The sequence below is a fragment of the Manis javanica genome, chromosome 2 (genome assembly GCF_040802235.1).
Source record: "Manis javanica isolate MJ-LG chromosome 2, MJ_LKY, whole genome shotgun sequence".
NCBI lineage: Eukaryota > Metazoa > Chordata > Mammalia > Pholidota > Manidae > Manis > Manis javanica.
Window position 1 is genome coordinate 149,168,575 of NC_133157.1, and position 16,239 is coordinate 149,184,813.

The 16,239-nt window shown below is 45.3% G+C and overlaps 1 protein-coding gene and 1 long non-coding RNA gene across 4 annotated transcripts in view; one reads left to right on the top strand and one right to left on the bottom strand.

Moving 5' to 3' along the window:
• RAB2A (RAB2A, member RAS oncogene family) overlaps positions 1-16,239 on the top strand; it is a 145,683-nt gene that overhangs the window by 9,589 nt on the left and 119,855 nt on the right. Inside the window, exon 1 of one of the 3 annotated variants that reach the window (XM_073229574.1) lies at positions 15,332-15,671. The exons of 1 other annotated variant lie outside the window; for it this stretch is intronic. In XM_073229574.1, coding sequence (XP_073085675.1) covers positions 15,626-15,671 — 46 coding nt within the window. In that variant the 5' untranslated portion in view covers positions 15,332-15,625. Of the gene's footprint in view, positions 1-15,331; positions 15,672-16,239 lie in introns of those variants that run through there. One more of the 3 variants, XM_017661212.3, reaches the window with a different exon arrangement.
• LOC140847924 (uncharacterized) lies at positions 8,841-15,135 on the bottom strand. Its single transcript, XR_012128202.1, has 2 exons — positions 14,876-15,135; positions 8,841-9,074 (listed from the first exon to the last, which is right to left on the bottom strand). It is a non-coding gene; the product is annotated as an uncharacterized lncRNA (long non-coding RNA).

Below are 16,239 nucleotides of genomic sequence, written 5' to 3' on the forward strand. Positions count from 1 at the left end.
TTACCTGGGCAATGGAGGGCTTATCTGTACCTGAGAGGTGAGGGGGAGGGCCGGTTTTGCTTCTGCTAGAACAGGAAAGAGAGAAGGGCCGGAACTGCAGTTTGTGAGCAATAAACAGATTTTAAAACTTTATTTTTCCCTTTGATTGATTTTGGTTTTTAGAGGTATTTTGCCCCAGGATTTCCTCTCCCTGGATTTACAAGATGCAATTAAAATCCCAAATCAACTGACTTCAGGGTAAGGAGATTATCTTGAGTGGACCAAAGAGTAATTAGTTGAATCCTTAACAGGGATGGGGCCCTTCCTGACTTAGAGATTCAAAGCATGAGGGATTATACACGAGGCAAATTCTGTTTGTAGGCTTTGAAGATGAGTCAGCCACATGACAAGGAATGCAGGTAGTCTCTGGTTGCTGAAAGCAGCTCCTGTCTAACAGCCTGCAAGGAAATAGGGACTTTGATCCTACAACAAGAACTGAATCCTGCCACACCATGTGAGTTTAGGAAAGGACCTCAAATGATAATGTGGCTAGCCAACATCTTGATTTTAGCCTTGTGAGACTGAGAAACCATGCACACCATTCCCAGACTTCTGCCCTACAGAATTGTGAGATAATAAATGGGTTTTTTTTTTAGTATTAAGTTTGTGGTATTTTGTTATTCAGCAATAGAAAACTAACCCTGAAGGACATGTGTATGCTGAGATATGACCTCTACACCATATGACCTTGTATGAGTAAGTATAGTAGAGATTGCAATATTCCTGGAAGGCATTTCTACAATGGACTACTTGGAATAATTCAATTACACACACAAGTGATTGAATAAATATACCCTATGAAGCTCAATAGGTCTCCAACTTAACTCTTCCTTAACCAGTATCCAAAGTATCTGTGGACACTCTAGCACCTGCCAACACAGGGGATGTATGATAGGAAGTCTGAGTGGAAAGTGACAACAGAATTCACTGATTACAGTTTAAATGTATTACTTTTGCAAATTTTACAAAAAAGAAAATTGACCAATGAACACATTTGCCTTGGAAGGGGTTTGTGCAAGTGAGGGATCTTAAGTTTAAGCTCATTAGCTTCACAGGAAATTCTTTCTGTGGCTCTGACTGGCATATTAATGGCAGGTCTTAAATAATCCTTTCTTGTACTACAGCTTACATTAAATTAATCATTATATAGCTGTTAACTTCAGTGACTTTGTGACTTCAAAACTTTTAAGTGAATAAATGGTAATTGAGGGATGCCTGTATGTACTGACCCCACTTTCTATTTCTGTATCCTGGGTCACTTATAATAAAACAATTTATATTTACTCTGTATCTCTACTTGTTTTCAAGAAAGAAAAGGTAGATAATTCAGTTTTTGTGTTTCAACAAGTAACTCAAGAACGTTGGTCTGTTCTTTTATAAATAAGCAAAATAGCTTATCTAAGGTTCAGATGAGAAAATCTCTTATCTGGTGTTTGGAGTGTCTTTTGGGTTGAAGCGGAAGGAGAACCACCAGAAATGCATTCAGTCAGTTCAAACTGAGGAAGAAGGATCTAGTTCTAAAGAGGTTTTTGTTTATAATTGATTTTTCTCAAGGAAAATTTAACAGAAAATTTAGTATATCAATGCTGAATAATCTGCTCTTTCTAACAGATGCTTTTGTATTATAATTTATGTCAAATGGAGTATCAAGAAAATTTAAATATTCATTTACTAAGTAAAATATATTTTCCATTAAGTCTAGTTATGAAAACTTAAAGATAAGATTCCAAAATGATGTAAATGCAGTTCTAATAAAGATTCCTAAACTACAGTATGAGAAAACACTACTTTTAGGTAATGATAGTCAAACTTCTACTTGTTTGTACCTTAAACTTCCTTAACTAAAGGCAATGTTTCCCAAACTACTTCTATTTAATCTAGATTTTTTTAAACTTAAAATACATAAGCAACTGTTATAATATTTGGATATGAGAATTTTCACAGGTAGGAAACTAAAAGGAAAGGAGCGACACACAGCAGCAATTCACCGGAGAATTCCGCTTTATTAGGGAAAGGTGCTGGGTTATATAGGAAGGGGCATGAATTGATTGAGGTGTCACTTCTACGGGGCTGGTGGCTGTTGGCTAGGTGCTGGAATTGGGAGGGGGGTGAGAGGTGATTGGGCTTCAGGTAGCGCCGGCGGAAACCGAGGACACCGAAGAGAAGCCGGAAGTTTGCCATCTTACTGGTGGGGGCCCTTCATTCCCCCCTTTCTCTATGGGGTTGTGGACGTTGCTTTCTCTCTGGATGCTTCCTGCTGAACAGGGGCAGAGAAGGGAGTGAGGGCTTGAGGATTGGGAGGAAAGGGTTGATAGGACTCCCCACAGTAAGAATGAGCAGATGTGGACTTATTCAGGTTGGAAATCAATGAAGGTTCCCTGTAACTATAGGTCGAGGACTTGTTGATTCTAATGGTGGTGCCAGGAGGATACAGGTGCCAGAAGCCAGGCATCTGCAGCCATTGTTTCTAGGAACAGTTTTCAGTGGAGAGAGGGGTCCATCTCAGCATGTGGTGAGGAGGTCACGTGAGGGTGAGGGATCTTCTGTGGCCAGAAGCTGGTAGTTCCTGAGTAAAAGCTGGTTGAAAGCTTGATTAGAGATTTTTCTGACTTGGGATTTGATGAACTTTACTATACAGGGTAAGAAGAGACAGGTGAGAAGAATGACTATTATGGGGCCTGCAATGGGCTAGAGCCAGGTGAGGAGGGGGTTTGTTAGTATTGAAGAGAATGGGTTGGAATTGGAAGCAGAGTGGAGGCTGGAGGCATGGTCACTGAGTTTGATGATGTCAGTTTCTACAATGCTGGATTCGTTGATGTAATAGCAGCACTCTTCCCGGAGGAAGATGCAGGTGCCGCCCTTCTCGGCTATAAGCAGATCTAGGGACCGCCGGTTTTGAAGGGTGACCTTAGCTAGCAAAGTGACCTGTCTTTGGAGAGAGGCTAGGGAATCGGCAGTGGATGTCAGGGCTCCCTCAAGTTTGGCATTGAGATCTCTAACTGCCCATAGAGAGTGACCCAAGGCTCCTCCCAAAAACCCTGCCCCAATGGCTGAGGTGGTCACAGAGATACCGACCATGATGGGAAGGAAAGCAGCCCTTTTTGTGCACGAGGGCAAGGGAGGTTGGAGCTCAAGAAATTCTACCATGCTGTAAAGTGTAAGCTGTGGGATTAGGGTGATGAGAATGCAGGGTATATCGGAGTTGGGAGGCAGTGAGTTGAAAAGACTGCCATTACACCAAAAGAAGTGTCCCGGTTGCATAAAAGTCTTAGAGCCGGAGGTAGGGGTGTAGATAGAGAGGCAGTGAAGTGCGCTGGAGGGGGATGGAGTTGGGCCTACACAGTGGTGGATGGTGAGATTATCTGCGTATTCTGGTTCCCATAGGGTTATGTCTGCCAGGGGGCAGAGGGGTTGTCTTTCTGCATGGAAGGAGTAGTTGGAAATATTAAGGGGCACGGCAGCCAGCAGTGGGCGCTGTAGTGATGCACACAAGAAACAATTGGCGGTGTTCAGGGTGTGGTTGAGAAAGATGGTGGTGTCCTGAATGAGCTGCAATGAAGAGTAGGAGAAATGGGAAGAGGGGCGGGGATAAGAAGATGAAGAGGTGCCGTCAAGAGTTTGGATAATGACTTTTCGGAATGTCTGATATCTGATGCAACTTGAGAGATAAGAACATGAGGAGGTGCCGTCAAGAGTTTGGATAATGACTTTTTCGGAATGTCTGGTATCTGATGCAACTGGAGAGATCTGGAAATGAGAGGGAACATACTTTCGAGAGATATGAAGGGTACCGTGGGGGCTCAAGGACCCCCCATAGTAAACTGAGGCTGTGACTCTGGCAGCCCATCAAGAGTCCCAGGGATCTGGGATTGATAAGGAGAATGAGCTGTTGGGATATTTCATGAAACGGTTGGAGGAGTAATACTGTGGGTACTGGGAGTTACTCATGTAGTGAACGGCACAAGATCAGTAGGGACATCCCCCGTAGGTGTCTGGCCATCGCCTGCAATAGGCTTGTTTTTGGTCATAGAGGAAGCAGAGGTAGGGAGAATAAGGGTAGCTGCTAGTGAACACTTCGGTGGAGGGAGGAAAGTGGAGGTATAAAGGCTCAGAGCAGCTTTTCAGAGGGCAGTCTGGTGTGGCAATGAGGGCAGTAACTTTTGTTTGATGCTGTGTGTAAGTCTGTCTGACTTTGAATTGCCATACAAAGGAGGCTGGGGTGGTGGGGAAGACAATAGGAATGAGGAAAAAAAAGCGAGAGACCAGTAAAGGAGGAAAAAGTCATGATTCAGGTATGGATGGCAAAGGGGGTGAACGGGATTTTGGAGGAAAGAGGACAGTAAGGTCAGGAGTCTGGAGGGAGGGAGAGTCTCTAAACTTTTGTAGCTTAAGAGATCTTTTAGGTGATGTGGGGACAGTATGGTAAGGGGCGTCCTGCATGTCAGTTTATGAGCTTCCTTCTGCAAGAGCTGTCTAGCAGCTAATGCCTGTAGGCAGGGGGCCCATCCGAATTGTGGGATCTAATTGCTTGGAGAGATAAGCTACTGGGGCAAAGGATGGGCCATAATATTGGCCTAGGACTCCTAGAGCTTGACTGGACCTCTCATGTATGTATGATGAGAAGGGCTTTGACAAATCAGGAAGATTGAGAGCTGGGGCTTCCACAAGGGCTTGACGGAGCTTATTGAAGGAGTGTCGGGGTGAGGAGGATAATGGTTCTTTAGGGGGGCCTTTGCTGAGGTCGTATAGCGGTCTTGCCAACAGGGAGAAGTTAGGGATTTACGCTCTAAAATATCTAGCCAGGCCTAGAAAGGAAAGGATTTCTGTCTTGGTTTTGGGAAGGGGCAGGTCAGAGAGGAGCCATTTTCTGTCTAAGGTAATGGACTTTCTTTGTTGAGATAGAAGGAATCTGAGGTAAGTGACAGGAGGGGAAGAGATTTGAGCTTCGACAGGGGATACTCGGTAACCTCTAGAAGCTAGAAGGTTAAGTAAGGAGGCAGTGTCAAGTTGAGACTGTTCCCACGAGGGACTGCAGGGTAGAAGATTGTCCATGTATTGTAATAAGGTGGACTTGGAGTGATTATGATGAAACTGTTTGAGATCCTGAGCTAGGACCTGTCTAAAAATATGGGGACTATCTCGGAAGCTTTGTGGCAAAACTGTCCAAGTGAGTTGTTCAGAATGTCTTGTGTATGGGTCTATCCAGATAAAGGCGAAAAAATCTTGGGAGGAGGGGTCCAGAGGGATAGGAAAAATGCATCTTTGAGATCTAGAACTGAGAAGTGGGAGGCCGAGGCAGGGATCTGAGATTAAAGGGTGTATGGATTTGGAACTAAGGGATGGATAGGGACAACAGCCATGTTGATGAGGCTAAGGTCTTGGACAAGGCGGAAAGATCTGTTGGTTTTTTTAACAGCTAATATGGGGGTATTAAATGGGGAGTGAGTGGGTCTCAGGTAATTTTTGTTTAAGAGATCTTGAATGATGGGTTGGAGGCCTATGAGGGCTGAAGTGGTTAGGGGGTATTGGGCCTGACAGATATACTGAGAGGGGTCACATAATTTGATAGAGGCAGGAGGACATAGAGCAACGGAGGGGCTTGTAATGTCCCAAACTTTGGGATTTACAGGGTGTATGAGGGCGGAACCGGAGCTTTCATTGGGTAGAGGGGGGTCGTCGGTTATGAGGGCCATCAGAAAGGGTGTACTGGAGGCTGTGGGAGTGGATATAGTTATGGAAACGTGGAGGAGAGAAAGGATGTCCTGTCCTAGTAAAGGAATGGGACACTGGGGCATAACCAGGAAGGAGTGGGAGAAAGGTATGGGATTGTCTTGGATTGTGCATAAAGGGGGCGGGGGGGTTTTAATGGGAAAATCTGTTTACCTCCTACCCCGACTATAGGAGTAATGGCTGGCGTGGTAGGGCCCATTATTCTCGCAAGACTGAGAAGGTAGCTCCTGTATCTAGGAGGAAGGAGATGGGGCGACTGTCTACTGTTAACGTAACCCTGGGCTCCTGTTTGATGATGGAAATGGTCGGGCGAGAACCCCCCGGGCCCTGTCAATCTTCTTCGTCCAGCCCCACTACGGCGGGCTTAGGATGGGGGTTGTTTGTCCAGCCTCCCCTTTGGGTTGTTGGGCAATCAGACCCCCAGTGGCCCTTTTTGTGGTATCTGGGTCATGGGGTGGTAGGAGACCTGGGGGAGGGGCACGCCCTTGACCAATGTCCCTCTTTTCCACACTTGGAACAAGCTCCTGGGGGGGGGGGGCTTGTTTGTAGAGGGGCGCCCAGGTTGTGGTTTTATCAGCTGGGCCTACATCTGGAAATTGGCCTGATCAGCCTTTTGTTTACGGCGTTCTTTCTCCTCCTCCCGGTTATGGAAGACTTTAAAGGCCACTGTTAGGATCTCAGTCTGTGGGGTAGCAGGGCCCTGTTCTAACTTTTTGAGTTTAGCTTTAATGTCGGGGTAGCTTTGAGCTAGGAAATATGTCATAAGGACATGTCTTCCTTCAGGTGTTTCTGTGTACAGGCTGGTATACTGTAATAGGGCTTGAGTGAGTCGAGGAACTCGCAGGGGGTTTCATCTCTCTTTTGAATTATGTCTTGGAGCTTTGGAAAATTGACTACTTTATGAGCTGCCTTTTTCAGACCTGCTTTTAAGCAGGAGGCAAAAATATCTCGAGAGCGGAGACCTACGACGGTGTTATAATCTCAGTGTGGGTCTTGTTCGGGAACAGCAGTGGGGCCAGGGGGATAGGTGGGGTCAGTCCTGTGGGTTTCGGCAGAGTGCGTTTGGGCGAACTCCCAAACTCGTCTACGCTCTTCAGGGAGGAGAGTATTGGCCAGGAGCATGAAAATGTCATGATGCGTGAGGCTGTAGGACTGGAGGGTCCATTGAAACTCCCTGATGTATGTCGTGGGATCAGTGGAAAAGGAACCTAGGCGTTTCTCTAGTTGGGCTAAATCTCCTAAGGAGAAAGGGATATAAATGTGCACGATGCCTTCGGATCCTGCTACCTCCTGGATGGGGGCGATAATTTTGGGAGGCCCTCAGGACCGAGTCTGAGGGGGACTGAAGAGTTCTGACTCAGTCTGTGGGGGAGTGACGTGGTCTAGCCACGCCTAGTCGAGCAGGTCCTGAAGTGCGGAAGGGGGGCGAAGAAAATAAAGATAGCATCGGACCCACGTGTTGCCAGCCAGCAGCCCAGCTGCTTGCCTCTGCCTCTCTAGTTGGGCTTGAACTCATGACTCTGAGGTTAAGAGTGCCATGCTCTACTAACTGAGCTACAGCAGAGCTCCAGTTAATTGCTTATAGAATGCGTAAACAGAATGTTCTTTGTTCTCCATTCCTGCCACATCGGCAAGTGGGGGAAGGGCATAGCTAGAAGCAGGGGCTTTCTACACATCTTCAAGGTCTTCCTATTTTCAGAGGGAGGAGTCTTGGCTCGTCTTCGAGGACAAGATATGTTTTTGTGGACAGATAACTTCCAAGGACTGCACAGGTTGTTCTCTAGCTTGTGCTTTCCCATGCCGCGTTCAGACATGGGGCAAGGTGCTTTCTCATTCTGCCTACAAACATGTGAGAAGACAGACGGTCCCTAACAGGGGAGAAACAGGTGATGAGGGCAAAGACGGAGGAGGCCCCGGGACCTAGTTAAAGGGGGGGCTGAAAGGCTCAGGCTTAATCTGCGGGGAAGGAAGGCAGAGGAGGTGAGATGGGGGAGGAGATGGTGGGGGAGGAAGGGAGAAAGGCTATTGTAGAGGAAGGGGAAGGGAGTGAACGGGAGGCTTCTGCGGGGGCGGCGGCTTGCAGGCTAGGAGAACTTAGGAGGGGGTGGGGGGAGGAGGAGGCAGAAAGCTTCTGATAGGGAATCTCCTTCCATTTTTTCAGGCTCTGGCAGTAGTTAAAGAGAGTGCAAGTGATGTTAGGATGAAGAGTTCCCCCTGCGGACCATTGGTTGTTATTGTCTAAGGGGTATGTTGGCCAATCTTGGGAGCAATAATTACGGAGAAGTTTTGGTTTTATATCAGGCGTCAGGGAGAGGGTAGCCAGATGCTTAAGCAGGCATTCAAGAGGTGAACTTTCAGGGAGGGATGAGGAAGCTCCCATGGCTAAAGGACAGAGGAGACAAACAGGGGAAGATGAACGGAGATCCTCGGACTGGAAGCAGACCGCATGGAGACAAAGGGCGTCCCAGATGATCCTTGGTGGTCTGCGGAAACTCCTATACGAGTCGGAATTTCTTAGGAAGTGTGGGTCATCACCCAGACTTCCCAAGAAGGCAGTTTGCCGGAATCACGAGGTACCTAGCACTAGGAATTTTCGGCAGACAGAACAGATTTTGGCGGACGGAACAGAAGGAGGAGGGGGGAAAAAGGGAGTGTTCTCATCTGCAAAGGAGTCACCTCATTTATGGCTGTTGGAGGGGGGCCTGAGGGCCTGCTGCAGCTGTGAAGGCCTGAGGCGGGGATTTATGGCTGTTGGAGGTGGGGCCTGAGGGTCCACTGCAGCCGTGAAGGCCAGAGGCGGGGAGAGTTCCCTCCTCATCCCCAAGCGTCAGGGCCTTGCCGGACGATCACGGTCAATGGCACTGCGATAGCTCGGGGAAGAGTGGCCCACTCCGGTGGGGAAAACTTACCTAAAGGCCAGAGAGGAGTGGTGAGTGTGATGAGCCAGCGCCGGAAAAAGAGGACGAGGGCAAGCTGCTGCTGGTGTCGGTGGGAAGATGGGGCCCAGTTGGGGTGTCCCGTCTCCCGGGTTTCGGCACCAATGAAAGGAAAGGAGCGACACACAGCAGGAATTCACCGGAGAATTTCGCTTTATTAGGGAAAGGTGCTGGGTTATATAGGAAAGGGCATGAATTGATTGAGGTGTCACTTCTATGGGGCTGTTGGCTGTTGGCTAGGTGATGGGATTGGGAGGGGGGCTAGTGGTGATTGGGCTTCAGCTGGTGCCAGCGGGAACCGAGGACCCCGAAGAGAAGCTGGAAGTTTGCCATCTTACTGGTGGGGGCCGTTTAGAAACTACTGAGTTCCTGTAAAATTATTCAAAGAAGTTAAATGAGAAACTGGAAATAAATTGTTTACTCTGTTGAACCACATGAATCTTTAAGGACGTGGGATGGAAGTGAATAGCAACTCTTAACAAATCCCTTTTTGGAACTACTTTGTCATTATATTCTGTCCTCAAAACAACTGCTTTGAGATGTAATTTTCAAAAACAAAGAAAAAATTGTATTCTCTTCTACTTCCAACTGTAAGATCATCATTTTTCAGGTTCTTTATCTAAAATATTTCTAGAAGTGCACAAACCTAAACCACAATAAACTTCTTTATAGAGTAATCCATTTACAGTAAAATTTTATTATAGAGAGACCAGGTTAAATGAAACTGAGTTGATCCAAAATGTATCTGATTTCAGATGATTAGACGTTTATTAGATACCTGTTTTTATTTCTTGATCTATTCAGGTTGTGGTAGCAACCTAAGTGTGATGACTAAGATTACTCCTAATGATCCTCATCTCTAGTATTAATGCCCTGATGTAAAATCCCTTCCTACATTTTATCATAGCCGGTCCATGGGACCAAAAGAATACAGCAGAAGTGAATGGATGTGACTTCTCTAAGGCTAGGTTATAAAAGACACTGAAGTTTTGACCTTCTGCAATCTCTTTCATATCACTCACTCTGGGAGAAATCAGCTGTCATGTCATAGGCTACATAAGCAGTCCTCTGGAGAGGTTTCCATGGTAAAGAACTAAGGCCTCTTGCCAACAGCCATGTGAGTGAATCACCTTGGAAGTCTAACATTCTTCCAACCCCACTGAAGCCCTGGCTGAAAGATACTACAACCCACCCTAAGCCAGAACTACCTATTTAAGCTGCTCTTAGATTTCTAATGCACAAAAATTGTATGAGAATAAATGTATATTGCTGTTTTAAGTTTGTACTGTACTTCGTTGTAATTATTTATTCTAAGGCTCTTGAGAATTGATCTCTAGATTCCTCACATTGAGAAATTTAAAAAAGCACAAGTACAGCAACAATTCTTGGCACAAACCTATATTAGCATTGCAGATTTTTTAATGTAAGCCTTAATTTTTGAAGAACATATATTATTTTAGTGACTTAACTATTATTTTTGCAAATAAAGTTTGAAAGAATATACTCCTGTTTTCTCCAGATTAGAAGTGAAATGTGATTCTGCAGTGTTCATTTCCTCTCTCTCACTCCGTATGTTAAAAATTCTGATAATGAGATTGTTAGAAGCAGAGATAGATTATTTAGGAGGGAGGGGAGACAGAAGAGGGTTGAAATGTGATCTCACAATTCCCTGTACCATTTATATAACAAGATTCCATCTCACAAAAAAGACATCAGTGACAGAAGGTTTTTCTCTGTCCACACCTCCTACTGGGACAGAGTTAACTTATCATATCCTCAAAAATAGAGAAAACAGATTTCTCTTCAGCAAAATTTGAAGACCTTTAGGGATAAAGATTAAAATAAATGGGAGCACTCATGAGGTAGTAAGGGTTTTCCAGCCCACTGCAAGGTATTCTTGTCATGCATCCCCAAACTCATTCTAATCCCAACTTTTCCAGAAAAAGGAATGCCTACCAATTAACAAAAGATATAGAATACATGAAAGATAAATGGAGAGAAGCAATTGCATAGTCTAGTCTCTGCTCACAAAAAAACCAACAATGCAGATAATAAAATATGGATGTTACACGGTTCTATAGGAGTTTGGTGTTCCAATATATTTACATATAGTTTCAGAAAATCATTCACCAGAATTTGGTATACATGCTCTCCCCTTGTCACAATGCACTTTTCAGAGTGCTCTCACATCTCCCTCCCAGAAATTCCATTATGTAAGCACACAGAATTATTATCTCTATTGAACAGATGACAAAAAGTTTGAAGAGGATTTTCTCAAGGTCAGCTAGTTAGTGGTAGGAAAGAGCCTTTAATTCAGGCCTCCTGGAATCCAATATTGAGTCTTTCTCTATGGAAAGCACTAGGCAAATGTTAAGGACTTAGAAAGTTAATTTAAGAACACTATCCTAGGTTTTAACTCACTTTTACATTATTTATTATTACTTCAAAACATTTGATGTGAAGTTTTTAATCTTCTCTTTTATAAAATGAGATTATTATTCTAATACTCTCTAATCCACGGAGGTCCCTCTATTACAAATGATTAGTCCACCAGTAAAAAGAAAAGCCTACATATAAAAGAAAGTTTCTTCATCTATCTACACATACATTGACTAAGGATTTGTATTTGCAATCATTACATTTTGACTCTTCAAGTAACCCTTTGAAGGATGAGGAGAATGGAGGGGAAGAGAGAAACTGTCATTTCTGGCTTTGACAAGTGATCAGAAATAGGTCATGAATAGAAAAGTGAAACAGTGAATACTAGGTATTACCCAACTAGAATATAACTGGCAGGTTAGGTGGATAAGATGAGCAAAGTATGATGGACAGGATTATACAAGCATCTAGAATGATAAGATTAAAGCAATAACTATGAAAAATTATGCCCTTTCAGGTCAAGCTTAAATGGCTCTCCTTCCACAAAGACTACTCTTTTGGAACAAAATTGTGTTCTCTAAAATAACAGTACCTTTCCTGCAGCCTTCATCAGGCCAAAGGTACTCATGACTTTGTACAAGGAGATTCTAATCTCCTTAAGGCGGGGTCTTTGGTGGGCTCACACTTGACTCCTATAGTTTTTAGTACCAGGTGGGAGGTGGAGGACAGGGAGAGGATGAAGGGAAGGGGGAGATGACTTCAGTATTTATTTAATGTCTACTGTGAGCTTGACATTTTTGCTAGACACTTTGTGTCACCTCATGAGGAAATTGCAGCTTGTATAATCCTGTCCATCATACTTTGCTCGTCTTATCCAAAATCATGCAACTGATAGGTGGTAAACTCAGGACTTGAACATAGTCTTTTCTTCTTCTAACACTGGTACTGAACTTACTAAGTACCTGGTGGAAAATTACAGTATGGCATTTAGAAAGGACTGAAAGAAGGCATTTCACAGGCCCTTGCAAGAATTTCTTCCATAAAATTATGATATGCAAATACATAAAAGATTTTGCATACCATTTCTGGGGGATCACAGAGCCCCCAGTGCATTCAAGGGCTGGCTAAGGAACCATGGAAACCAAAGTGAGAACCTCTAGATTACAGTATCCCAAGGCACCCTCTTCCACAATCTAAGAGCAATCAAAACCAGAGAAAATTTAAACACATGAAAAGTTTACTTGGGAGCAATAAATGCAAAATTCCAATACTATACTAGTTTAAAATGTCATGAAGAACTTGAATAAGGAGACCTGAATGTCATTTAACAATCCTTAAATTTCAGTTATACCTTCAGACCATACATGATGTGAGACTAGGAGATGAGGTTGTAAGAACTCATCACCGAGGGAGTAAAATTGCTAAAAATCAAACTGAATGGAAAATCCCAGTAAGTATACCACCTCTTAGGGGAAGAGAGGTTTATTTCTATCATTTTGCCTGAGGAATTTTTCTTGAAAAATTTTTTTAGATTTTGGGGTCTAAATAAAATATTTAAAATGAAGTTGTGTGGTTTTTATTTATACCCTATACTGTTTCAGAGAGGATTTAAGATAGCATATAGGCTTAGAGAAAATATAATACATATTATGAGTTACATGTAGGAAAAAATAAAGATACTTAAAATAGATCCAGGAATGGAGCTGATTTTAAAACATGAACGTATATAGTGATTAGGCCTTTACTACCTCAAGGTAAATTTTTAAAAATTATGTAGCACTGAGAGTTTTATGTATTAAGTATATATTTTTCATAATTTATCAAATATCTTTATACACGTTATCTAATTTGATTCTAAATTGACTTTGTGAGGCAGTTATACACATTTTCCTGATAAGGAAAATGAGGTGCAGAAAGGGCTTGAAAATCAAATCTTTGCTCTTTTCATTATACTGCTAGTTCTAGACAACCAACTGTTACAGTTCTTGTGCCTCTCAGGTACTGAGTAATGCATCTCAGTTCTGTGCATGAACAGTATAATGTTTAACTCCTGTGGCCCTGACATTGTCACAAAAGGATTACTACCTACTTTACAGTTGACTTTGGGTCTGGAGGTTGAATAGACATAAAATTAAAGGTCTTCAGACTTGGAACAAACCTTCTAGCTAACAGTTACCTCCTTCACTTACAGATGAGTACACTGAAGCTCTAAGAGGCCAAATCATCCAATCAGTGGCAGGGCCAAGACAAGAAGCCAGGGTCCCTAAGTTCTTTAATTTATACCACATTGCCTCTATAGCTGTATATCCATTTCTGACTTTTTACATTCCCAATTCTGAACTTTTTTCTCCTTACAGCTTCCCTTGTGTCCACTGGGTAAAGTTCTATATGCATATTACATGGCTGCAAGACCCTGCATGATCTGGCACCAGTGATTTCTCCGGCTGCTCACCTCCTCTAACTGTATGGGAATGCTCCTGATTCACAAAGATACTACTAGCCTTTACTTCCTGAGAAGTTGTCCTGTTGAGCCTTTGAGTAATGGCTGTACCTCTGAGACTAGAAACTGAGGTTTTTGCTGGAGGGAAGGTACATTCAAGTTGTCTATCACCCAGTAAAGACCTGGGTGAAGGCACTCAGATGGGAGGACAGACAAATGGCCTCTAGAACCTGGAGACTTTAGGCAGGGGTCCCCCGTCCTCCAATTCAGAATGAGCGAAATAGACAAGGCAATTTCAGGGAACTTCTCATGTCAAAGTCTTGTGTGCTATCCCTGAACCTTTAGTAAAATCCCCTCCAAACACCCCAGAAAAAGATTTCACTGTAGGCAAGGCCATTCAAACCATCGAGCAACCAACCACAGCCAGGTCAGTGTGAAGGCGTCAGTAGAATTACATTATGAGACCCCCAAAGGGAGAGAGTATCAGGCAAGAGAAACTAGGGCCACTAAATCCCAGTGATTTCTCCTTTCACTGCAAACATTAGAGGATATGGGTTAGTAAATAAGCTACCTTATGCAACTTTAAATTCCCCAGATTCCATGAACTTTGCACATTCTGTTCTTTGTGCCCAAACTTCAGTTCCCTCCTTTTTTTCTTCCGACAAACTCTTACTCATCGTTCATATTCCTGATTCAGACATCATATTCTGTAGACAACCTATCCTGACACCTAAACTAACTCGGTCCTCTATCTCCTCTTCTAAATCTGGGCTCCCTTCGAATAGAGACTGCCTTTAGTTGCAACACCTAATAGTGCAAGAAACTATGTACTCAATAAATAAAGGTCTACTGAATGAACGAAAGTTTGTTTTTTCAAGTATTTCCCAATAGGTAATTCATGAATACTGCAAAATATTTATTAAACTGCACACACAAAAGTGAAGCGAAAAACAGATCTTTCCTCCAATCCATCCACTCCCCTTGGCGCCAGCTGTTTCCTTCCAGGTTAATTATGCACGTATGGGTATTTAAACTTATTTCTCACTTTTTTACACAACGGTAAAAAATAATTTATAAATACACATACAATTAATATATTTTAGCTAATTGTTATGTATCTTGGACATAAGTAATACATATAAAATAAATACGTATTTATAAAGAGTCCTGTGTCTTATTTTCGCTTGAATTAGGCGTTTTTATAAAAATCACGAGCCGCGTATAATTCCACCGTAGGGGCACACAAAGATTTACTTCATGTTCCGTGATTTACGGTTTCCAATTTACAAATACATCTATTTTCACTGTCAAGCGCGGTCCCTAAACACATCCTCCCAGTCGTATAACCCACCCTCTACCGGCTCCCGCATTTTCAAACTCCTTCCCACGAGCTCACGGCGGATCCCGGCACTGAACGCGACCTCCGCCCACACGCCACGTGCTCGCGGGCGGAAGGACGCGGTGGCGGCGCGCGGCGCGGCCTCGGAACCGAACCCTTCCCTCCTCGCGCGTCTCCCGGCCGCCGGGGTTGCCGGCCCAAACATGCCGGAACTACAGGAGCCAGGCCTTGTGCAGCGCTGCGCCAACAAGGCCAACCGGCCGATTAGGAGCTGGCCGGATCCCGGCACTAGGCCACGCTGGGCGGAAGGGCTCCGGCGGGGGAAGGGGCAGGGGGCTTGTGCAGCGCTGCGCCAACAAGGCCAACCGGCCGATTAGGAGCTGGCCGATTAGGCGCTGGGCAGGGCTCCGGCGGGGAGGGGCGGGGCTCCGGGCAGCGGGGCGCGGCCGGCGTGCGGAGCACCTCCTCTTTCCTCCGGCCGCGCTGGCGGCCGCAACACTTCCGGGTCGGTGCGCTGGCGGGGCGGCGGCGCTGCGGGAACTGTTATTGTTCGACAGAGCCCGGCGGTGCGCTGTACCCCTCGGCTCCTGTCAGTTTGTCTGGCTTCCTCTTGGCCCTTGACTTCCGGAGGCTGACGGCGACTGCTGCGGCGGGCGGGGCCTGGCGTTTCGAGGTCGAGCGGCGCCGGGGTGAGGGGCGCGGAGGAGGAGGAGCAGTCAGAGGAGGAGGAGCCGTGTGCCCTGGCACCGAGCGGCCGCGGCCATGGCGTACGCCTATCTGTTCAAGTACATTATCATCGGTGACACAGGTGAGGGCCCGGGGCGCGGCTGGGAGGGTGTCGGCGAGCTGAGAGGCAGACGGCGCCTGGCCGCGGGGCTGTGGCCGACGCCGCCCGGCGCCTGCTTCCCGGTCGCGCCGCTCCATTTCCGCAGTGCTGGAGCTGGTGACGTGGGCACTGCGAGCGGCCGCGGCCTGGCCAGGCCCGGCCCGCCCTGCAGCTGCGGACCGCGGCGGCCGTTTGCGACGCCCCATCCGGGAAGTGTATGACAGGAGGGACACCCAGCCCGGGTCCTTCAGGGTCCGACCCAGATGATTGCACTCCCTTGCCAGGGCCCTCACCTTAGGCCTTTTCACCTCTCTGAGAAAGAAAAAAGGAGGCAGAGGAGAGCAGAAGGTGATGGGAGAGGGTCTTGGGTTTTCTGATATGAGTCCATCTTCCCTGACCTACTTGTATCTGCCGAGGCCTGCGCAGAACGCTCCCCTGTATAGGATAGTCAGCTTAAAAGGAGAAGGAAACCTTTGTTCCAAAAAAATTTGTTTTTGAACACCCTTAATTTCCAAGTTGGAATAAATCACATCCATTACTTGAGGACTGG